Source organism: Harmonia axyridis, chromosome 2 (genome assembly GCF_914767665.1).
Source record: "Harmonia axyridis chromosome 2, icHarAxyr1.1, whole genome shotgun sequence".
NCBI classification, from domain to species: Eukaryota; Metazoa; Arthropoda; class Insecta; order Coleoptera; family Coccinellidae; genus Harmonia; species Harmonia axyridis.
In genome coordinates this window covers 7,532,455-7,555,918 of record NC_059502.1, presented here as the reverse complement: position 1 = coordinate 7,555,918, position 23,464 = coordinate 7,532,455, and the positions used below count along the sequence as shown (strand labels likewise).

The 23,464-nt window shown below is 35.5% G+C and overlaps 2 protein-coding genes and 1 long non-coding RNA gene across 5 annotated transcripts in view; 2 read left to right on the top strand and 1 right to left on the bottom strand.

Annotated features, from left to right (window-relative positions):
- The first annotated feature begins 14 nt into the window (after positions 1 to 14).
- On the top strand, positions 15 to 14,496 carry LOC123674059 (nucleoprotein TPR). 3 transcript variants are annotated; one of them, XM_045608894.1, is made up of 15 exons: positions 15 to 349; positions 418 to 1,193; positions 1,579 to 1,771; positions 1,826 to 3,037; positions 4,547 to 5,922; positions 6,364 to 7,266; positions 7,347 to 7,949; positions 8,290 to 8,718; positions 9,071 to 9,259; positions 10,470 to 10,659; positions 12,587 to 12,934; positions 12,991 to 13,092; positions 13,371 to 13,525; positions 13,700 to 13,919; positions 14,156 to 14,496. In XM_045608894.1, the coding sequence occupies exons 1-15, from the start codon at positions 184 to 186 to the stop codon at positions 14,224 to 14,226; spliced, it is 6,933 nt and encodes a 2,310-aa protein (XP_045464850.1). In that variant the 5' UTR covers positions 15 to 183; the 3' UTR covers positions 14,227 to 14,496. The 3 variants fall into 3 exon arrangements, with proteins under 3 accessions (XP_045464850.1, XP_045464851.1, XP_045464848.1); XM_045608892.1 differs by having other exon boundaries at positions 16 to 349; positions 13,700 to 13,931; XM_045608895.1 differs by lacking the exon at positions 12,587 to 12,934 and having other exon boundaries at positions 13,700 to 13,931.
- Positions 14,497 to 14,879: 383 nt separating this feature from the next.
- On the bottom strand, positions 14,880 to 19,563 carry LOC123672155. The gene is made up of 2 exons (XM_045606153.1): positions 19,006 to 19,563; positions 14,880 to 15,365 (listed from the first exon to the last, which is right to left on the bottom strand). The coding sequence occupies exons 1-2, from the start codon at positions 19,245 to 19,247 to the stop codon at positions 15,188 to 15,190; spliced, it is 420 nt and encodes a 139-aa protein (XP_045462109.1). The 5' UTR covers positions 19,248 to 19,563; the 3' UTR covers positions 14,880 to 15,187.
- LOC123672157 overlaps positions 19,057 to 23,464 on the top strand; it is a 26,174-nt gene continuing 21,766 nt past the window's right edge. Inside the window, exon 1 of the long non-coding RNA XR_006746224.1 lies at positions 19,057 to 19,191. This is a non-coding gene — a long non-coding RNA (uncharacterized LOC123672157). The remainder of the gene's footprint in view (positions 19,192 to 23,464) is intronic.

Below are 23,464 nucleotides of genomic sequence, written 5' to 3'. Positions count from 1 at the left end.
GAGGAATCGTTGATTCGAATTGATGGTTTTCAATGGTGGAAGTTCACAACCCGGCATGTTTTTCTTAGATCAGTGGAAGCTAAGCGTTATCATTTAGTTCTTAAGTTGTTTAAAAAGTGCTAATTGTGAACTGAAATGTGTGTGTTATTCTAACTTTTCATATTGTTATAAAAAATTACAGTCATGGTGGGTTCAGAAGGAGTTTGTGTTTTTTCCCCGCTAGTAACTGGGGAAGAATGGGCTGTTATTCCTACAGAAATTGCAAAAAAAATTGAGGACTTTTTCTCTGAGAAAGTTCAAGAATTCATAACCTCGAAAGCTTTATTGGAAACCAATCGTTTGAATGCTGGTAAGTTAATGTTATGCTGAAATTATCGTTTATGCTTCTCTAAACTTATTGTTACTTATTTAATTCAGAACAAAGCTTGTCAGAAGTTCGTGAACAATTAGAAAAAGTAATTGAAGAAAATGAAAGTCTTAAAACTAGATTTGATATTGCTACTAGCACAATTACAACTTTGGAAGAACAAATTTCAACTTTGAATGCTGAATTTTCCAAATCTCAATCAACATGCAGAAGGCTAGAAGAAGAAGCAGCCGAATTTCGTCATCAACGAAATTTGGCTGTGGATGAAAGGGATGAACAATTAAAAATGCTGCAACGTAGAAATGCAGAAATTGAAAGGATGCAAGCTGAAATTAAAACAATGATGGAACAGCTTGAGACTGCAGTTAACACTAAGTGTGAAGCACTATCCAAAGCTGATGCAGTTGAATCAATGAAATTGACCCTTGAATATAAAGAAAAACGTATTGAACAAGAAAGATCTTTGCTGAAAAGCCAGGTGGAGAGCTTGACGGAAGAATTACATTCGAAAACTGAGGAACTTTTGAATATGAGACGTGATAACACATCAAGATGCATTCAATTAGAAACTAAACTTTCTGAAAAAACACAGGAACTGGAGGTTTCTGTGGAACAAGTGAGATCCCTCACTGAATTAAACAATAACTTAAGTGAGAGAATAGAAGAACTGGTTAAACAACTATCTAATCAACGTGACACTGAAGGCAAAATTGGTGAATCCTACCTACAAGAAGTTGAAGCTAAAACGAAACTTGCTAATGCATATCAACAGATGTATGAAGAAAATAAGAAATATGCTGAAGGGTTGAAAGAAGCGCTGGATGAGGTAGGAACTTCTTTGATATATTTTTGTGTTTTGAGTAATAACCAAATATGTTCATATTGTTATCTGCGACTTCTTAATTCATAGAAGCATAATTCTTTATATTCATCAAGCTTAAAAGTAGTTTTAAACTGGTATATATTACTTTGAAATGCTTTTATGTTCTATTTAAAATATTTTGTACAATAAAGAACATTGTATTGCTACATGGATACCAATTTTTTATTACTGGAGTCCTAAAGTGATTAAATTCTTTTAATTTCACTAGGTTTAGATAATCTTCTTTTCAATTTTTTCTTTGAATTAAGGAACACAGTGTATCTTCGTGTGAAACAAATCGGTGAAGTTATTTTCAGTAACATTTTTTTCTAATTCATAAAACTTTTAGACTCAAGATTTGTTGACTAATGCAACTAATAAATACGGAGAATTAGAAACAAAACACAAAGAAAATGAATTGGCACATGAAGAAATCATTAACAAGAAGAATGAATATATTAACATCCTCAAAGCTGAATTACAGAAGGCCAATGGACTTTTGGATGATTCTAATCAATTCAAATTACAAAAAGACATGGAAGGTAAATTGGCAATTTTCATTCATGAGTATATCTAAAGAATCGAACATTTTTCAGAATTATCTCCTACTGCTGCTACGACCTCTTCTATCCTGAAGTCAGGAATGACATTCACTGAATTATATTCTAAATACGTAACGGTATCAGACAAGGTACTCACTTTGCAAGAAGAAAATGCTCGTTTGAACCACTACATCAGCAGCATTGTTAAAGAAATAGAAGAAAAAGGTCCATTCATAAAGAAGATCAAGGATGACTACGCAAAACTCATGGATGCCCATGATGAGTTGAAACTAAACAATGACTCGCTGTTGATGGAGGTACAACAGCTGAGAGAAAGTAATGCTGAATGTAGAAGGTTAGAAAGTTCGATTGGTAGAGAGAACGAAAGATTACAAAAGGACGTCTCAGATCTTAGTCGACAGGTTTGTCATTTGCTCCAAGAGGTTGAACAGTGCCGGATGGGTTCATCATTAACTTCTCCTGACATGGACTTCATTGATAGTTTTAATTCCGCTGATATCATCACTAAGAAATTGGTGACGTTCAATGATATCCAAGAACTTCAACAGAAAAACAAGAAATTGCTGACTCTCGTTAGAGAGTTATCGGAAAAACAAGAGGAAGCAGAAGCTTTTGATCCGGCACATTTTGCCCATCTTAAATCTAGACTAGATGACATGAGAGAACAACAGCAAGAGCTGCTTGAAGAGAAAGATAAACAGTGTAAGATGTTGGACACTTTGAAGAATCAGAGAGACATGTACAAGAACTTGTACACCCAAGCAGTTAAAGCCAACGGAGAAGACATTATGCTTAACCTTAACGACAGTATGGACACCAGCAAAATACACAAAGATTCCTCGGGCGACAGTCACCATTCCGATGACAAAGCGGTGAAGGAACTGGAGGGACAAATTGAGAACCTTAAAAAGCAGATGGAACAGTTGAAGACCGAGAAGGAAAGTTACAAAGAGGAGAAGTTAGCTAATGAAAAGATTCTGGAGGAGCATTTAACCACTTTGAGGAAAGAGAACAAAGACCTAACAACCTTGAACTGTAAACTGGTTGCTCAATCTGAGGTTAATGATGAGAAGTTCAAGGTTATGAAGAACAATATAGAGGTGTTGAAGAAGCAGATTTCTGCTTTGGAGAAACAGAATAGGATCTTCAGTGAGACCGTCTTGAAACATGAACAAACCGTCAGTTATTTGAGAGACGATTCACTGGAAGCACATTCTAGATTATCAAAGGCTGAAGTTATGCTGGGTAAGTTTTATTAAACATTTAGGTAGAAAAAATTATTTTGAATAATCGTCTGAATGAATGAGTTACATTCTTATATTTTTATAAAATTGTATTCTGCATCTGTTGGATATCAATTAGTTTATTCAGATAGGAATTCTACAATTTCAATCAATGTCCAACTAGTTATTGGAAAACGTGATAAAATCAGGATAATTTTATTTCATTGAAAACCTTTTTTTTTATTTGGAATTTAAACAAGCCAATCCATATTTGAGGAATTCCATAATTATACAGGGTGTTTCCTAAACATGCGGCAAAAATTCAGGGGGTTGTTCCTTGGACTATTTTAAGCATGTTCTGTCCTTGGATGATTTTTGAAAAACCTCTTTGTTTCGAAGATACAGGGCGAAAAACATTTTTCATATTTTTAAAATTAATAATAGTTTAAATAAAAATGCGTACCGCACTGTGTTTACTATGTAGGTACAATTTATTTTTAAATTTGTTTAACAACATTCCAATTACTAAAAACGGCCAGTTTTTTGACTAAAAATTGATAAGTGCAGATGGTAAAGAAATACAGATTAAACACGGTTTTCATTTGAATTCGTTTTGTGATGTATTAGCAATTAACATTTTTTATTTATTTATTTTTTTTTGTTGGATGCTTGTATGCTGGCTAGAGGTGGTCATTTTCAACAGTTTTTGTAGGTTGAGTTGATTTTTCATGTAATTTTTCATAATAAAATGTTATTATCTGAAATTTTGTTTCCCCTATATCTTCGAAACAAATAGGTTTTTCAAAAATCATCAAAGGACAAAATATTCTTAGAATAGTCCAAGGAACAACCCCCTGAATTTTTGCCGCATGTTTAGGAAACACCCTGTATATTCAACAGAACCATTTCATAATTTGCAAAACAAACTATGGATCATTTATTCAAATTCATTGTATCGCCTGAAATAAAAAGAAGTCTTTTTGAAAAAGCCCCTATTGAAATGCAGAAAATTTGCGAACTGATTAGAAAACTTGTGGAATGTTTGAAGGTGATTAAACAAATAAAACTCCTCTGATTCATTTGAACAAAAATACCTATTGTATTGAATTCACAGTAATAAGATATTATTGATTTATGAATGTTAAAGCGTAAAGTAAGTCTAGTCTTTTCAGAACAATGGTGCTTTGGCATTATGTTATGGCATAATAATTTTCTTGATTATCCACTTATGAGATAACAGGTTACTTCTTGAAATTGATATATCTTTGTCGACTCTTTAAATAGTCATTCCATATTAATAAATTTTCGTGATTCATTAGTTTAATTATTCAAAATGTAATAAGTAGGAGCCAACTACAAGAATCACTCTCAAAATTAGAGAATTTGATTTTTTATGAGATTTTTCATTTGAGAAAATATTAATTAGGTGTTTCCATCCAATTATCAAAACTTTTCAGAGAAGACATATTAACCTAAATCCAATAACATTTTATGAATTTTCAAATTTTTTGACGAATAAATATTCTCATAGGAAATCTTGAAAAGGAGAACAGTCTCCTCAGAGATGCCGAATCCAGGGCTCGCAAGGAATATGAATCAACGAAACAACAGTTCAACTCACAGCATCTCATTCAGTCGAATATTGAACTGATAAAGGCTACCTTAGAAAGAACAGATTCGGAAGGTAAACTAAGATTAGAAGCCCGATTGGATGAGGCGCACAGAGAATGCTCTGCGCTTAGAAGACGCCTTCAAGAGGAACAAGACAGATTTAGACAGTTGGCTGATCACTTACAAACTCAGACTCAAAACGCAGTGAAGAGATGCGAAGAAGAGAAGACTGAAGCTGATAAACTTAGGAAAGAATTGGGTGAACTCAGGGAAGAACTGGCTAGTAAAAACAATCAAATTGAAGATCTCTCGAAGAAGGTCAAAACGTCAATCATGGCCATTCCGGAAAGCCATGGTGAAGGCAAGAAAATCAGAAATCTGGAAGAACAGTTGGAGAATAGCAAATCGGAAATCGAAACCCTGAAGGCCAAGTTGAAGAGTGCTAAAGATGCCTCTGATCAATACTTCAACATAGCAGAAGACGCAGAGAAACAGATGAAGGTGGCTTTGGATAAACAGGAAGAGTTCAAGACCGAAATCGAAAAGCACAAGAACACCATCAAAGAATTAGAGGAGAAGTGTTCGGAACTCCAAGGTGAGCTGTCAATCCACATGGATGATCAGGATATGGCAAATGTTGGAATCAAGGCTAAACATAATCAGTTAGAAGAAGAATTGAATGTGAAATCCTTGGATCTGCAGACCAGCAGGGAGCAACTGGAGAATTGCAGGATTGAATGTAAATCGTTGATTGAAAACTTGAAAGCCGTCGAGAACAAGTACGCCAGAGAGGTTATGCTCCATTCAGCGGATCTACAATCCCTGACAGAACTGAAGGAAAGCCTGAACAAGGTTCAAAACGAAATGAACGATGTTAAGATGGCTCGCGACAATGCTTTGAGCGAGTTGGAATCAAGGAAAGAAAGTTGGCTGAAGCAAGAAGAATATCTGCTCAAAGACAAGTCGGATCTTGAAAACAGGCTCAAGGATTTGGATGCCCAAAACAATCTCCTACTTTCACAATTGGAGAATCTCAATTCCCAGCTCACCATTCTCCAAACGCAGGTCAGTTCTGACAATGTTACTAATCAGTCGATGAATGACTCAACATCTTCGTTCAACAAATCTTTAGCAGAGGACGAAATCAAATCGTCTGAACAACTGCTGAAGGTTATCAAGTATTTGAGACAAGAGAAGGATGTTGCAGTTAGCAAGAGTGAAATTCTGGAGGCTGAACATTCCAGGCTGAAATCTCAGTTGGAGTTGGTAACTAAGCAGCTGGAAGAATTGAAACAGGTATGTAAATGTCAATTTTATAGGCAATTTGGCAATAAACTTTAAGTACTAAAAGCTAGTAATGAAATTTAGTAGAAAAAGAAAAAAATCATAAATAAGAAGTATTACACTAAAGAAGAGACTTAACCTATTAGCGGTTGTCCACTCCCCTTTTTTCTGTAATACCTCTTATTTATTGAATATTTTCTTTTTTTTTTTAATTAGGTTAATCCTCCCACAGTAATAGATGTCAATTCAAATACGAAAAAGGCCTAGTATATTATGGGTTCAAAAAAATACTCAATGATACTTTAGATTGTTGGAAGTTTCGTTTTTTTCAAATTATAAAGATTTTTAAATCTAACCTAACTCCGAAAACCTGTCAAGATTTCATGATGCATACCTAACCTTATATTGGCACTGTAATATCTAAACAATCTAAACTATCAATTTTTCTCATAGGTTGTGGAAAATGAAAGACAAAAGTCTGAAATATCTGTGGTCACTGCTGCGAAACACGCTGAAGTCCTCCGCAAAGTTGAGACTCTTAATGCCATAACAGATAGCAACAGAGCTCTCAGAATTGAAAGAGATAATTTACATACCGAAGTCACTAATCTACGAACAAGAACAGAAAAGCTGGAAGCTGAGTTGGCTCCATTGCAAGAGAGGAACATCGAGTTGTCCGTCAAGTCTGAGTCTTTGCAAACTGAAAACGTGTCTCTTAGAGCCGAATACAACAGGTGGAGGCAGAGGGCAAACATTTTGATAGAAAAATCTAACAGGACCAGTCCCGAAGACTGGAAGAAGCTTCAGAACGAAAGGGATAATCTCACTAAGCAGTTGACCATCGAAAGATCCAATATCGTCAAGTTGAACGACGATATCAACACTTTGAGGCAGGACAAGGCTAAATTAGAGGAGCAGCTCAAGAACGTTAGATCTCAGAGTTACAACCAAGCGGAGGAACTCAACAAGATTAAAGAGGAAGTTGCCGCTCTCCGAACCCAAATCAGCAACACCAATACTACGTTGGAGCAGGTCCAAGAGCAGAGCAAGAAACAGGCTGACGATATTAAATCGATGCAGGAAGAGGGTGAAAGCAAAGATGCTACAATCAACGAGTTGAAGAACAACCTTACTCAAGTACGAAAGATAGCCAAGAAATATAAGATACAGTGCGAAGATCAGACTAAAGAAATGGAGACGTTGAAACAGCAGCAAGCTGAACAGAAGGAAAGCCTGCAGCAGGAAACTAGTCAGCGGGAGGAACAAATTAAGAATGAACACCAAGTCGCGTTGGAAGAACGTTTGAATCAAATGGAACAGGTGAATAAGGAGGTGATCGAACAGCTCAATCAGAAGGTAGGTGTTTATTTGATGAATGGAATTATATTTTTCTTCTTTTACTTTAATCCCTATTGATCAACATTGTACTCATCCAGGTACAAGAGATAACCGAGGAGAATGAGAACCAGAAGCGCGAGATCGAGAGAGTGAACAAGTCTAGTCTGGAGAAGGAGGAGCGTTTCAAGCAATTGTTTAAGAACGCCAAAGACAGGATTGTCACTCTTACCGAGCATAACAAAGAGCTAAAGGAGGAACTGAAGAGCCAAGATCGTCCCGGTAAATCCGGTGACAGCAGCAACGGAGAAATGTTGGCTAAGATAGAGGCCCTGCTGAAGGAGAAGGACGAGATGATCGCCGAACACCTGCAGGAGAAGGAAAAGATGAACGCGGAGATCGACGTGCTGACGCAGAAGCTCACCCAGCTACAGAGACAGCTGGGACTGCAGCAAGGCTCGAAGCCGAGCACAAGTTCGGGAACGACCGAGAAGTCGACGACGGAACCGCCCACCGCCAACATCAAACCAATGGCCGGTCATTCTACTAACACACAGACGCAGTCTGTGCCTATACAACCGTGGAGAAACGCAGGTGAGACTCCACTGGCCAGCATTAGGCCCATGTCCGCGCAGCTGCGGACGGTGGCGGTACTGCCGACCAGTCAGAGTCCGAGCGCTGTGATGGTCCCGCCCCAGCAACAGGTGAGTAACACGCCCCTTCTTTTTTTTTTTATAATTTCGTCACAACATCTGTAATTTTCGATCTTTAGGTCGGGAATGGTCTCCAACGACCTCAAATGCTATTCTGTCTGATATTCACGATAACTTTCGAACAAAAGTACCCAGAAACTTGCGTTACAAAATGAAAAACTTATTACACAAGTCCTTTGAGTTGTGTAATAAGTTTTTCGTTATGTAACGCAAATGGACCAAATTTAGCCATCAAATAGCTTCAAAATGAAGCAGTCTTAGATTAAAGACATCATTGCTAGTATTAATTCCACTGTGTTGATATCCTCTATACTTCCTCCCTACGTTGCAGGTGCACACGACCGGATCCTCCAATAGCATAGAGGCGTTGTCGAGCAGCCCTACCAGTTCGCACACAGACTATGTCCCAGCCACCAGTTCGGCCAGCTCGGCTATGCTAGGTCCCAGACAGGTGGCAGTCCCGCCCTCGCAATCCTCACAGGACGCTGAGGACGAGGAGGGAGGGGCACAGGTGCACACCGCGCCACAACAGCAAGCTGTTGCACTGGTCTTGCCCAGGATTGAGCCGCCTTCCGGTAGCAGCAGTAGTAGCAGCAGTAGCAGCACAGGTCCGACCCAGGAACAGGGTACGAGCAGTAGCAGCAACACTGTTACCACGTCGCAGGTCGGTCACAAGAGGCAACGAGACGCTGACACAGAGTCGTGCCAGGCAGATGATCAGGGAAAGACCATGCAACAGTGCAAGAGGTCGAGGTTGCAGGTAGGTGGTCGAGAATCAGTAACGCTTCACTCCTTAAAGGTGCCTGCTACCTTTTCCACTAGATTCTTCAGTGCAGATTCATTTTGATTATGTGCAGTGTTTTCTATCTTGATCCTTCTAGATTTCTGTGAGACATCTTGTGTTCTCTGTAGCGGCTTTGTTCTGGTTAGTTCATTTAACTAACATTGAATAAGTGTGTCTGCTTTTCTGGTATTTGTTGGCCGATAATCCTAATAGATCTGATATATATCTAGTAAGGAGGTTATTAGTCATCAGAGACCTCACTGCTCCTAAGTCAGGTTTCTGAAATGTCCAAGAATACGCAAAGAATGATAAACATGTTTTTTCACAGCAAACCGGTACAGTGAGTGACAGTGTCTTGGAAGTAGAATATCAAGTACCGACCAGTAGCCAAAGAGACCATGAGGACGACAATGTGATAGTGCTAGAGAGTGATGAAGACGGCGGTCCCGATGAAGGTGAGGGCGCTGATGATGAGCCTGATGACCCTGATACAGAAGGTTATGATATCGAAGCAATGGTGAGTACTTCTAATAAATCTCTTACTCTATGATCAACAAAGTTCCCATCTAAGATGCATAGGAATCATGGTGTGTTAACTTATACCTGAAAAACTTTCAGACAAAACGAGAGATTTTTCAGATTTATACCTACTTGATTTTGAGAGATCATGACTGTTTCATTTCAGATGGCGCATACAGCGTTTATATTTGACATTTCTCGCCATTCTCGACTCTCGTGACTTTTGACTATAGAATAATATATGGTCGTGATAATCTTCTATACTCCGAATAGACCAATAACTGTCATTATATTCCATTCATTTCGTTAAAAATTCGATATGAAACGGAATTGTAATTAATTTTTGAAAGTTTGCAGTGTCTTAAATCATTATTTCACTCTTAAACGGCGCCAGACATATAGCAGGATTTCGAACAATTCTGAAGAGCGCCACCTTACAGAACTCTGGCAAGTTTTCACCAAAGCAATACGCTCTATTAGTGATGACGTCACACACCGCCATTTTAGTTCTCCTGTCAGTGTTCAGAATCCAAACAAACAAATTGTCAATCAAATTAGAACGTTGTCGTTGAAGAAATTGGCTTATTTTGATAAATAAGATTATTTAAGGGATGATTTTACTATTAATTGATAGACAGAAGGCACGAGATTAATGCCAGTAAGTTCGAACTTGAAGTTCAACTAATAAACACGGCTTTTTACAAAATCTGGGGAATGATACAGGATTCAAACTTACTGGTATTAACCTCGTTCCTTCTGTCTATCAATTAATACGGAAATCGTTCCTCAAATACTCTTAATTATGAAAATAATCCAATTCCTTTAACGACACCGTACTAATTTGAATGACAATTTATTTGTTAGGATTCCGAACACTGACAGGAGAACCAAAAATGGCGGTGTGTGACGTCACACTAATAGAGCGTATAGGTGGACTATATGAAAAAGTCTGAAAGAAAATTGAATAATTGCACACAGTAGGGTTTCCATGCATTTTGTTCATACCAATAGATTTATTATTATATTGAACATAGATTATTACTGATAATTATTGCCTAACCTCAACTTAACCGGTAATAATAATAATAATAAATCTATTGATTAAATGAACGACTAACGATGTTTGTCTTTCACAAATTAAATTTTCATTTAGAAATGTCTAATATGAATCTTTATGCAGTCGTGTGATTCTTTGAAATAATTTTCAGGAACAGGATAATTATGAAGAGGCGGATTGTCCCGAGGAGGAGGAAGAGGAAGCTGGAAATGAGGTTGAGGTAATCGACGATTCCAGCGAGGTGCCAAACCAAAGCGAGAGCTCTGCGGTCGAGGGGGGTCAGTCACAGGAAGAGAACGCTGAGCAACCTCAATCGGAAGCAATCAGCAGTGGAACAGATGGTACGTCCTAAGATTTCAATTGCTTGACGCAGAAGTGATAATTTAACATTAGGAAATTATATTAGAATCTATGGAGTAAATTTCCTAGATTTTAAGATTGAACTTGAAATTTTTTATTTTTATATGTTATTTTAAGTTTCTGCCCAATATTTATTATTCCGCTGGTGTTGGCTCATTATAAAGAAATTGCTTCTTCTTGCTTCCAAGATTGGTTATACAGAAAATATAATATTTTCCTTTAGTGATTTGAAAGTGTTAAAACGAATTATTCTAATTTTTTTTTTTTTTAATTGAAGATGATTTCATTCAAATAATGAAGTCTATGTAAGACAGCCTTCTGTTTTGTAGATATTCGCTTATTTAATTTCGTTGTTGAAGTTTTTTTATTTATTCGCTGAACATTATATTCCTACATGTTCATGTTGTCGTGATTATTATAAATTATCTACTCAACTTCAACGTAAATGTGCTGTTCGGTGTCTATGGAATATTAGCCTAAATAGGCTATAAAATTGAAATTTATTTACAAACTTGATTCCAAACTCAACATTTTTAAATATTTATATTGAATTAATTTCTTATGATGAGTTCTCGATAAGTCTAAGGCAATTTCTTCCTTTAGTCAAGGCAGCTTCCTATTTTCTTGTATCAAGCAACTTTATTTATAATTTTTAAAGTTGAATTTTGTATGGTGATGTCAAATAAACTACATAATTGGAGGTTGTCTTTTTGGTTTCAAAGCAATTTTTCCTTGACTATAGTGGCCCCCCAAGTAGATACAAATGGATTGAAATCTTCAATTCAACAAATTCGGAATGGATTTTTATGACTAATTTTCAAATTCATTACATAATTCAAATGATTGTTCAGTGTTTCTCAATTAAATAAATGTTATTATGGCATAGTGTAAAATATATATTCAAGTGATTGAAAAAGACAAGCACTAATTTTATTTACAAGCACTGAACTAGTTATGAAAAAACAGACAACATAATCTTTATAAGTATTCTACGTTTAGACACTATATAAAATTATTAGATGCTATGAAGTTTGATTTTGTTGAAAGGAAAATGAAAATAATATCGAAATTGTTAGGAAAATAAAAATTAATATCACTCTGTTTTGAAAAAATCTTCATTTTTTCTTCATCACAAAGCATACATAAGGAAAATTAGATCAGACCAAAATTTTTGTGATATAGCTAACAGTTCATAATTTTCTGATGAGTGTATTTCAAGTGCTCAACAAATAATTTAGAAAGTTGATATTTGATAGTGTGGTGCCTTTGTGAGTGAGTGTTATGTGAAAAGTGCTTTTTTTCAAGCCAGAGTGTGATATTATTGAAGGAAAGTATTATATTTCATTATTTTCTGTATTTAGTCAGAGTTGCAAAAAGGAGAAATAATTTCGATGAAGACTATACCAGAAATTACATATTTTGACTTTTTTTGGAAATTATTTTCAATTATAGCATCCATTCAAGGAGATGGAGATATTATTCTTTTCAATTTTATTCACCAAATTTTCTATATATATCGAACTATATGATTCATGTGGTTTTCAACCAAATTTATAAAGAATGTTAGGAATTAATTTGAATTTATTGTAGAATATGAATATACTACAAAAATTTTCCAGGAAAAAAATTAGAATAGCTGTCATTCAAATATCATCTTGATCAGATTGCTACAACAGGTAGTAAGGTTATCTTGAATGCTTCGGATATTGAAATTGAAGAAATAATTCTAGATATCAAATTTTGCAACCAATCTTCCTACTCGATCAATCTCCAAGATCGTACTAGGTCTAGCATCCAAGAAATCCTTGCTAACTGTTGAAATGTCGCTAAAGCTTCATCCAGGTTAACGCATGCTCTTAAGGGTCGTCACTCCCCCTCCAAATTTTATAATATTCTCCACTTCCGAAGGTACGTCTACGTCTAGTGGAGTCACAATCTCCCAGGCTTCCCCGTCAGTCCCCTCCGCCACAATGTCCATGTTCTCGAGGAGCAGCCGGCCAATACCATCTCTGGCACGCCCACAACAGTCGCACCTCCTACTCCCGCACCTGGAAGAGGCGGGCGACGATAGCATAGTCCCCTCCACTCCAACTCTCTTTGTGCCAAGACGCTCGGACGCCTTTGGGGAGGCGGTCAGCTCGCCACACGTGCCAAGCGGCCGATTTATTTTCAGCGACTCCGCACCCCCCTCCACCTCCGGTTCGATTGGAGCGGTCCCCGAACAGACCCTTGAAGTGATCGGATCGGACGAGAATAGTAGGAAACGACAATCAGGATCTCGGTTGTTTATATTTATGTTGTTTTTGTTGCAGGCACTGGACGCAGCGTACCCAGCACACCGTTGCAGTCTTCGCCCCAGGAGGCTATTCCTGCTGTCGACGAACAGCCTGCTGGGCCGAGTAGCCAGCCAGACGGTAAGTTGGGTTAGGTTAATGATAATAGTACTTACAAAATATTCTAAAAGATTTATACAGGATTCGTAAATGCTATAAGAACCGGGTACTGCACAAGTATGATTCATGTACTAAAAGAACAACCAAGCTAAACGAAAAAATCGAACAAACATTGACTTAAACACATTGACCCTCTGGTGTAGAAGCGGCGGCGCCGCATTTGTAGAATTCTTCTGGCCTGTTGGATAGCGTTTGCCACAGGTTATTTTCGTTTAATACGCTGTATGTTTTTTTTCTAGATTTGCCAACGATTACGATCAGTGAGGCTGAAGATACTGAACAGGTAACCGATGGAGGTGCAGGTGATATGGGACCGCCGGCAGTTGCCGGTACTTCTTCTGAGGGTATGCCGTCTGAGGAACAACCTGAAGAAATGATGGAAGCTGATGATGAGGTAAGTTTTTTCGATATGATTGGCAATAATAGCTTGATAGATGTTTTACTGGTTAGGTTAGTTGGTTCAGTTGCTGTTAATCAGGCTTTTCTCTCTTTTTGATGAGGAGAAGAGTACCAGCCACTTACCCCTTAAATTATAAGACACTGATTCATAATCCGTTACGAATTGTAGATTAGTTCAGAAGGTGAAAAACCACCAACCAATGAAGAAGGAGAAGAGGAAGGCAGGGAGGCTGAAGCGTCGCCAAGTACAAACGGTCGCTCAAGAAATACTCGTGGCATGGCGGTGGCTAGAAGACAGAATAGAAATATGGGCAACAGAGGCTATCAGAGGAGCGGTCCAACACCTATTGTATGGGGTGGACCTAGACAAGGAAGTCCTAATCAGTCAGGCAGGTTACAGGGTAAATAATTATCAATAATTAACAAAAGGCATTGTGTAGAGGATTTTACTGGCACGACTAAGACGTAAAATCATCTTGTCATCTGTCAACTGTCATGATTGACAGTTTAAATTTCGATTTTGAACATGTGGAAAATTGTGCTATCTTTCATTGTATCGATAATCTTATTAACTAAGGAAGCTTTATCTTCAGAATTGTAATTTTCTCTAATGTTATGATTTCAGGTCATCCACCACCAAATTTCAACCGTATGGCGAGGAGATCTGGCGGAAGACCACAATTCCGAAGGTTTTGAAGAGGATGATATTTATTGTAGCTAGTGACCATTCCAAATATTATGATGTCTGTATTCCTTTCCGTACACGCAATGAGTTATACATTTTCATTTCAGTTAATTATTTATCCCCATAATTGTGAATAGTAGAAAAATTTGAGTATGTACTTGTCATCACGTTCATACTGACGTTGCGTTAGGATTACCTTTGATTTTTGACATTGAATCTCAAATTAAAGGGTATAAATGTATGTGTAGTTTTGTTTATATAATATAAATTTCTGACGATAATTTTGTGTTTTTCTTTGTTGGTTGTTGCTTCATCTAATCGTTAGTAATGTTGAAACAAATATACCAAATTGGAATAAAAATTTTTAGAAAAAAATAGGTAGTATGTAAGAAGGTGTTCAAAAAAAGCTTTTGGATAAACTTAAAAATTTCAAAGTTGAAAATTCAAATATGAATTGAGAACATATTTTCCCTTTGTTTCATCTTTTCTTAAATTCATCGAGAACTATTGAAAGTCGTTGAAAAACAGAAATAGAAAGTATAAAATGGAGTACCTACTTAATGGGAAAATTTCACAAGATTTCCAATTGTAAAAGTTGCGAGTTGTGAAATATTGAGGAGCATTTTGCTTTGAGAAATAATTAACGATCATAAATAATAAAAAACAGTTTTTAGCATTTTATTAAAAAACATATATATCTCCATTTCACAAACCACTTCAAATAGCACAAATATACCTTTATAAAAACAAAGTTGTCATATCAGATAAATATTTGAGTTCAAGTAAATTTTCTCGTTCTTACTCCACCTGAATACTATCATACAATTTCTATATTTTTATTTGATTGATCACACTTCAATTAAATAACGGTCTAAACAGGACACACTGCTTTGAGTTTCATCTCTCCAGTAAATGCTCATTTCGAATACTGATCAGTAATATTTCTTTGTTCTTCTTGTTCTTCTACCATTGTTATCGTTTTATGTTGTTTTTGCTGCTTTGGCATGAACATTCTGTATGATTTCTGATTATGTAGTTACGCAGAACATATTCTTCGTTGATGAAGGTTGGAAATCGAACTTTAAGGTCATCAAAATCCTTCACTTGGCAGGTCCTTCCTTTTTCACAACAACCACTCCCTTCGTCACATCTGGAATGAGAAAAAGACGTTTCAAAATTTCATACAATATTCGATCGATATTTTTGGGGTTGCCATGATTGGGAGATGCTCTTATGTCAAAAAAGTGTTGAAAAATAGAAACTAAATATCAAGTCATTAAAAATTCCCTCTAGATATTTAATGGAAAAATTATAAACGATAAAGGAATTAACTTTCTATTCATAGACATAGAAGCAATTTGTCGAGAAAATATGAATAAACAATTACAAATTTAAATAGAATTATGTTGATTAATTTTCGTTTTTTGAAAATATTTCTTGTTTTGTTTACTTTCGAAATGGATAATATTTGTGTTATTAAATAAAGATATAATACATAGTTTATTCAAGCTCTGTAATTCGATAATGGTTTTTTAATTTTGAATATTCTTCACTGTTCGCTTTATTATTTTCAATAATTAACCTTTTGACCATTTGAAATTAAAATTTGTGAAGAATCTGAAAATAGAATAAAGAATCCGCCTGTGATTTAAAATATTCTTCATTCCTTAAATTATCTATAAGAGGTAGTGTATGAGATAGATGAATTACATTGATTAAAAAAACGGTCACCATATTGACCTTCATGTATTTGGAATTAGATTTGTGAAATTATATTATTTTTGATCGCTTGTTCTCCGAATCAATAAGATTCAACACTGATGACGAATCCGTCTTTAAATTCGATTCTGTTCGAACAAAATCTGATTAGGGGTTCCGCAAACATGGCGCGCAGTTTTAAATTTAATTTTTTTGTTGATTGCAAAGCTGCAGATACGATCGAGACGAAAATTTGCATTTGGATATAACAAGCGTTCATTAAAATTCGTGGTCAAGAGTGCTGTGGAGAAATTAGAGTCGATTTTCTGTGATTACAAGTAGCGCTTAGCTTGTACCATATTCTTCCCAGATTCGAAGTAATTATGTAAACAAAAGTAAGGTATATGGTACAAGCTAAGCGCTACTCCTAGTCACAGAAAATAAACTCTAATTTCTCCACAGCACTCTTGACCACGAATTTAAATGAATGCTCGTTAGAATGACCATTTAATTCATAGAAAATTAAGAAGAATATCTAAAAAAAAACGAGGAAAGCACTGACGTGGAGTCAGGAGCTTTCGAGCGCTCTTCATTCGTGCGTAAACTGTATATAGGTAGGTATATGTGGTGTCCAATGGTGCGATTGGCGCATGAACTTCTCGACTTCAGGTCAGTTTAATTATGAGAAGTAAATTTCGTTATTATTCTCTTCTGCTCTTTTGAAAATATCGGCAATATGCGAGTTTTCTAGCAGATGTACCATCAAAAATGCCTTCAAACTTCAGTTTGACCTCTTTCTGATTAAATAAATGTCTTGTTTATTTCACTATGATATAATGATTAATAATATACACAAGTACAAATGTTATCTGAGGCACGCTGGATTCGTGAATTCTGAAAATATATACATAGTCGTCTCTTCCAATGGATATGGAAATACAACAATATTCAGAAAACTACTTATTTGATGAATCTCATTGAAAATTATTTTATTTTTTGGCTCAATGCAAAACCTGGAATGAATATGTGGCAATATACCATCACTAGGTATCTAACAGCACAGTTATAGCAATAAAATTACCGTTGAATAGATCATAAAATTTATTATAATATACAGTTGGATTGGAAGCACTGCCTACCTTAATAATTCCCTTGTAACCAGAGAATATTTGCTATCTGATGAAGTTTCATGAATATTCGAAAAGTTTGTATGAATAAAAAAAAAGTAAAAAGAGATCCGGTTTTGTGGTTTTAAAATGGACCTAGACCTAGCACCTGCATACCTACTCTAACGATTCTTATGTTTTATGAGGAACAGCCTCTCTACAGCCTATTCATTGACCGATTCTGTGATTTTTCTTGGTTTCGAAATTTCTTTTATAGCTAAAAAAATATGAATTTCCATGAAGACCTTACATCTGTCCAATTTTAGTTTGACTTTTAAATCGAATATTGAACTCTGGTGCATCCATCAAGGATTCGAAGCAAAACATATGAGGCCAGCTCTTATACAGGGTGAGTCGAAAATGTGTACCGAGCTTTCTGGTGGGAATTGAAAAATTGGTATACTTTGATGAATAAACTTATGGCCCAAAATGCATATTAAAGGAGATATATCCTTTCAAAACTGATAAAATTAAAAAAAATTCTCCTAATAACTTCTAAACGGTGAATACCACCAAATTGAAATTTCGTGCATAAATGTATGTTGTTAGAATACATTTCTTCATTACACTTCTACAAATCTGTTATTATTATAAAGGAAGTTTTTAGTTACTCGTAGTTTAGTTGATTTTTTTAGGACAACTTCTTTCACTGTATTCCTTTTGGTGGAAAAATGGAAGCATTCGATGGAGCAAAGAAAATTACATGAAAAAGGGACTCTTATCCAAATACAAAAAATTGAACCGTTTCCGAGATATTTGCGTTTTTATAATGATGTCAGCAGATTCATTCATCGCGAGATTCATCGATAACCATAGAACAGAACTATGCTCCATAGATTAATGAAGTATAACCATGCTCCGATAAGGTGTTTCATCTCAGGATGAAACCTCAGGGAGATGAGACATCTCCGAAATAGGTCCAAGAAAGACTTGCCAAAGAGTAAAGTCTGATCGAGGTGTTGAAGGTTAAGTGACGCTACATTTGTTGTTGTTGGAAAAATTGATGAAAACGAGTTTCGTGTCTTAATAAGTCGAAACACAGCAATCCTCAGAGAAAGGGCGCATCTTCGAAATTGGCTCGAGAAAGACTCGCCAAAGAGTCAAGTCTTGATCGAGATTTCGAAGGTTCATTTGTTGTTGTTGGAGAAATGGATGAAAACGAGTTTCGTACCTTAATAAATCTATGTTTCTGTACAAGAAAAGCAATGATTAAGAGGTGCTTCAGGCGAAGAAATTTAGCTCTAATGAAGAAGTGAATAATGCCAAGGTTGAAACCTATTTCGAAAGCTGACACGAATGTTTCCAAAAAAAAAACGTTTTAAAAAGTTAGAGAAGCATTGGAATAGAAGGTTTTCCAAATACTTACTGAGAGCATATCTATAAGACTATAAGAAAATTCTTCAAGGACCACCAATGACTTTTTTCCAAAAGGATAAAGGTATGTTGCTTTGTTCTCGAGAATTCTTAAACGTTGAATATATAGTCTTATTGTTCTCGAGATGCTTTCAGTGAATATCGAACTTGGGACACCCTGTATACTTGTATAACTCTTGAAGGTGACTGTATTGAGGAATAAAGCTGAATTTTGAAGAAAATATGTGTTAATTGATCAGATCCGGGTAAATTATTAGAATTTTGTTTATTAGGTAGAATAATTTCTGAGAACCGTTGATATTCAGCAGATTATCGTATTCGCAAAGCGCTCTGCACCGGCTTGTAACTTATTTCAACGAAACCACAATATAAACAAAATCATAAACACTAACAAACGTTTTTTCAAAGTTATCACATCGTCGATTCCCACCGACAACAAAAAAACACATACACACACATGTAAAACACGTTCGGTACGCTAATGAAACCGCAGTAGATAAACCGACGAAAAAAGCAACGTTCAAGTGAACTCAAGAAAGCGAACCAACTCACCTGTACAACACAGTCATATACGGCCTGATCTTCAGGGTTGTGTTAACCAGATCAGCCACCATCAGAGACCTTGGTTGTGGCACTTTGCAGGACAGCGCACAGGACCTTTGATAAAGCTCAACACTGCAAACGGCACTGGTCACGGCATAGCAGATAACAAGCGAGACGGACGCATATAAGAACACTGTAAGTCGGCTAAACATATTCGAAGTTTCGTCACAGGCCAATACCGGCAACAGCATAACGTTTTGGTTGAGACGCCAACGAAATTTTTTTTCTCTTTATTTTTAGTAGACACTTGTGGATTATCTTCGAACCGCGCGTCAAGCTTTCATTACGAAGTCATTCTGTCGTTTATACGTTTCGTGCGATAGCATCTTGCCAAGTATTTATACATTTGTTGTAGCCGGTTTTTATCTTTCCGCTAGGTGTATCTTGATAAAGGGACACCGATGTGTTCTTCGGTTTGTTCGGATGCTGAGGAAACGCATCTTCGAAATATATCATGGACCGTGTCAACGCGAGATCGTTCTTGGAAATGTTGTTCTCGATCTGAACACGGTGAAGTGAATTTCGCTGATATTTTGGTGAAAGCCAGTAGCGGGTGTTGCAAAGGGATCGATTATTTAAATATTTAGTTTTTTTTTTAATAACACTTTTTTTTCAATTTTCTATAATTCTGATGCTTGAATCAGCTTGAAATTTTGCACAAAGTTTAAAATTGTTATTCTATGTTAAGGGTGTACAGGGTTGGCAAATTTCGATGTTTAAGCACTAGAACTTTTGCACCAGAGGAGATAGACAAAATCTGATCCTCATTTTCGTTCTCTTTTTCTGAGGAACTGAAAAGAGTGTTACTCATTTTTGGCTACACTCTTTTGTTTTAGAGTTATGAGCAAAAATTGGAAAAATGGCGATATCGAAAAAAGTTTATATCTCCGTTAATACTGATGATAGAGTATTGAAATTATTACATTATACAGGTACTTTTTCACGTAGACTTTAGTGGCGTGCTCGTCTTTTTAACAGGGCTTTTAATTACGAAGCTATGAACCAAAGTTATGTTTTTTCAAATGAGAATACCAGAAGTTTTATGTGCTATTTTTTGAAAGCTTGATTTTTCCTGATTTCAAAAATATATAACATCGTATAGAAATAATAGAAAATGGTTAAAAAAAATTTTTTATTCAAGTGTTCAATGTTTCTATGGTTTCAACTGTTGATGAGCACAGAAAAATTTTGGATATCTATGAAAATAATCTTCTGATGCATCTATCTCATTACAACTCTCTCGATTGAAACTGTCGATCAAGTGGATCTTTTCGTAATTTCCGAATTCATTTTAAAAAAAAAAAATTATAAAATATAGGTATCTAGATTCGAATTTTGTAGATATCAGTAAAAAGCATAGAAATAATGAGATTTACGGAGGGACACTGCTCTTATTATAGGAAACTCTATTTTGCTGTGCTCATCAACAGTTGAAACCGTAGAAATATTGAGACTCTTATAGATGAAAAAAGGTTTTTGACCATTTTCCTTTATTTATATTGTTACAAATCATACGATGTTTTATATTGTTATATTATATATATTAAGCTTCCGAAAAATGACACAGAAATCTAATGTTCTTATTTGAACAAAAATAATTTTTATTCACAGATTAGTAATTAAAAATCCTGCTGAAAAGATGAGCACGCCACTGGATTCTACGTAAAAAAGTGCCAGTACAATGTTTTAATTTCAGAGATCTATTATCAGAATCAACGGAGATATAATTTTTTTTTTGATATTTTTTCAATAATTGTCCCTTATAACTCAAAAACAAAAGATGGTGGCCAAAAATGAATACTACTCTTGTTAGTTTCTCAGAAACGAGAACAAGAATGGGGTTTCAGATTTTGTCTATCTCCTTTGATTCAAAAGTTATAGTGCTAAAACATCGAAATTTGCCCACCATGTACAGGGTGGGCAAATTTCGATGTTTTAGCACTACAACTTTTGAACCAGAGGAGATAGACGAAATCTGATACCCCGTTCTCGGTCTCTTTTTCTGAGAAAAAAAACAAACGTAGTATTCATTTTTGGCTACCTTCTTTTGTTTTCGAGTTATAAGCGAAAATTGGAAAAATGGCGATATCGAAAAACATTTATATCTTCGTTAATCCTGATGATAGAGCTCTGAAATTAAAACATTGTACAGGCACTTTTTTAAGTAGAATCCAGTGGCGTGCTAGTATTTTCAAAAGGGTTTTTAATTACGAAGCTATGACCCAAAGTTATGTTTTTTCAAATGGAAACACTTGATTTCTGTACCATTTTTTGAAAGCTTAATTTTTCCTGATTTCAAAAATATATAACATCTTATGGTTTGTATCAAAATAAATAACAGAAAATGGTCGAAAAACTTTTTTTACCTAAGAGTCTCAATATTTCTATGGTTTCAACTGCTGATGAGTACAGCAAAATTGAGCTTTCTATAACAAGAGCAGTGTACTTCCGTCAATCTGATTATTTCTATGCTTTTTACTAATTTCTACAAAATTCGATTTTTGGCCACCTCCCTCTGTTTTCGAGTTATAAGCGAAAATTGGAAAAATGGCGAATCGTCTTTTTAACAAGGTTTTTAATTACGAAGCTATGAACCAAAGTTATGTTTGTTCAAATGTGAATTCTAGATTCCTGTGTCATTTTTTGAAAGCTTAATTTTTCCTGATTTCAAAAATATATAACATCGTATGGTTTGTATCAATATAATTAATAGAAAATGGCCAAAAACCCTTTTTTTATCTGCGTCTCAATATTTCTATGGTTTCAACTGTTGATGAGCACAGAAAAATACAGAAAAATTCTGGATATTTATGAAAATAATCTTCTGATGCATCTACATATCTCATTACAACTCTCTCAATTGAAACTGTCGATCAAGTGGATCTTTTCGTTATTTCCGAATTCATTTTGAAATAAAAAATTCATAAAATATATTTAGATTCGAATTTTGTAGAAATTAGTAAAAAGCATAGAAATAATGGGATTGACGGAAGGACACTGCTCTTGTTATAGGAAACTCTATTTTGCTGTGCTCATCAACAGTTGAAACCGCAGAAATATTGAGACTCTTAGATGAAAAGAAGGTTTTTGACCACATTCCTTTATTTATATTGTTACAAATCATACGATGTTATATATTTTTGAAATCAGGAAAAATTAAGCTTCCAAAAAATGACACAGAAATCTAGTGTTCTTATTCAAACAAAAATAATTTTTATTCACAGATTAGTAATTAATAATCCTGCTTAAAAGACGAGCACGCCACTGGATTCTACGTAAAAAAGTGCCAGTACAATGTTTTAATTTCAGAGCTCTATTATCAAAATCAACGGAGATATAAATTGTTTTCGATATTTTTTCAGTAATTGTCCCTTATAACTCAAAAACAAAAAAAGGTGGCCAAAAATGAATACTACTCTTGTTAGTTTCTCAGAAACGAGAACGAGAATGGGGTTCCAGATTTTTTCTATCTCCTCTGGTTTAAAAGTTGTAGTGCTAAAACATCGAAATTTGCCCATCATGTACAGGGTGGGCACGCGAAAAAAAAGAGCGCGCAAAAACTTGCTCAACGTCAGTACTTTCCTGGAATTTCTAATATACGTCCAAAGGAAAAACTAAACGCTGCGTATTGAATGCTGATATAATATTTCCCTATAATTTTCCAGCTTTTTTGACGTCATTCTTGACGAACTGAGGTCATTGACATCTGATATTGTAGACGATATTTCAAAACGAAATCGTCTCGAATTGTACAAAAAAATCCCAGCTAGAAAAACACCACTTGAGTCACTCATTGAGCAATTGGAAGGAGAGACCGTCATTCTGCCGACAGGTATTGTGAAAAAAAAAACTTGGATGACGTTTTATTTTTAGCGAATCATCAAAGGCGGTCAACGTATGATAGATAATTCTGCAACATCCTCATTTGGTGATGAAATTAGATTGTTGACCGATAAACACGATATACATACTATGATTTGGATAGAAGGTGGTTGTAAGCGTTTTTTGAGTTAAAATGAGTAATATTACTATAACAATTGAGGTCTAAGAGGTGTTCGAAACTTCGTGTTCTTAATAATGTCAAAATTTCCCATTCGATCTAGAGGAAATTTGGCATTTAGCTGAAAAATAACAATTTTATGTATCATACGAAATTTCATATTTAGGGTTATGAGAATCACAGGAAATCCAAGAAGAATATCGGAAAAAAAATGGTAAATATTTCCAGATCTGAGAAAGATGAAATTTTTCATATACTACTTATACGAATTCTATCTTTAAGGCCTTGAATCGATTATGGATCATTGGCATAGACTTTATCTTCCACGTGACCCTAAAAAAAGTCGAAAGGTGTTAAATCACAGGATCCTGGTGGCCAATTTTGATCACCTCTTCGAGAAAAAACACT

Coding starts and splice junctions, on each gene's coding strand:
- LOC123674059 (XM_045608892.1), top strand. CDS start 184: ATGGTGGGTTCAGAAGGAGTTTGTGTTTTTTCCCCGCTAGTAACTGGG. Junction 7,267..7,346: donor TCGAACAGCTCAATCAGAAG/GTAGGTGTTTAT, acceptor GTACTCATCCAG/GTACAAGAGATAACCGAGGA. Junction 13,932..14,155: donor TCAGTCAGGCAGGTTACAGG/GTAAATAATTAT, acceptor TTATGATTTCAG/GTCATCCACCACCAAATTTC.
- LOC123672155 (XM_045606153.1), bottom strand. CDS start 19,247: ATGCTGTTGCCGGTATTGGCCTGTGACGAAACTTCGAATATGTTTAGC. Junction 15,366..19,005: donor TATATGACTGTGTTGTACAG/GTGAGTTGGTTC, acceptor TTCTCATTCCAG/ATGTGACGAAGGGAGTGGTT.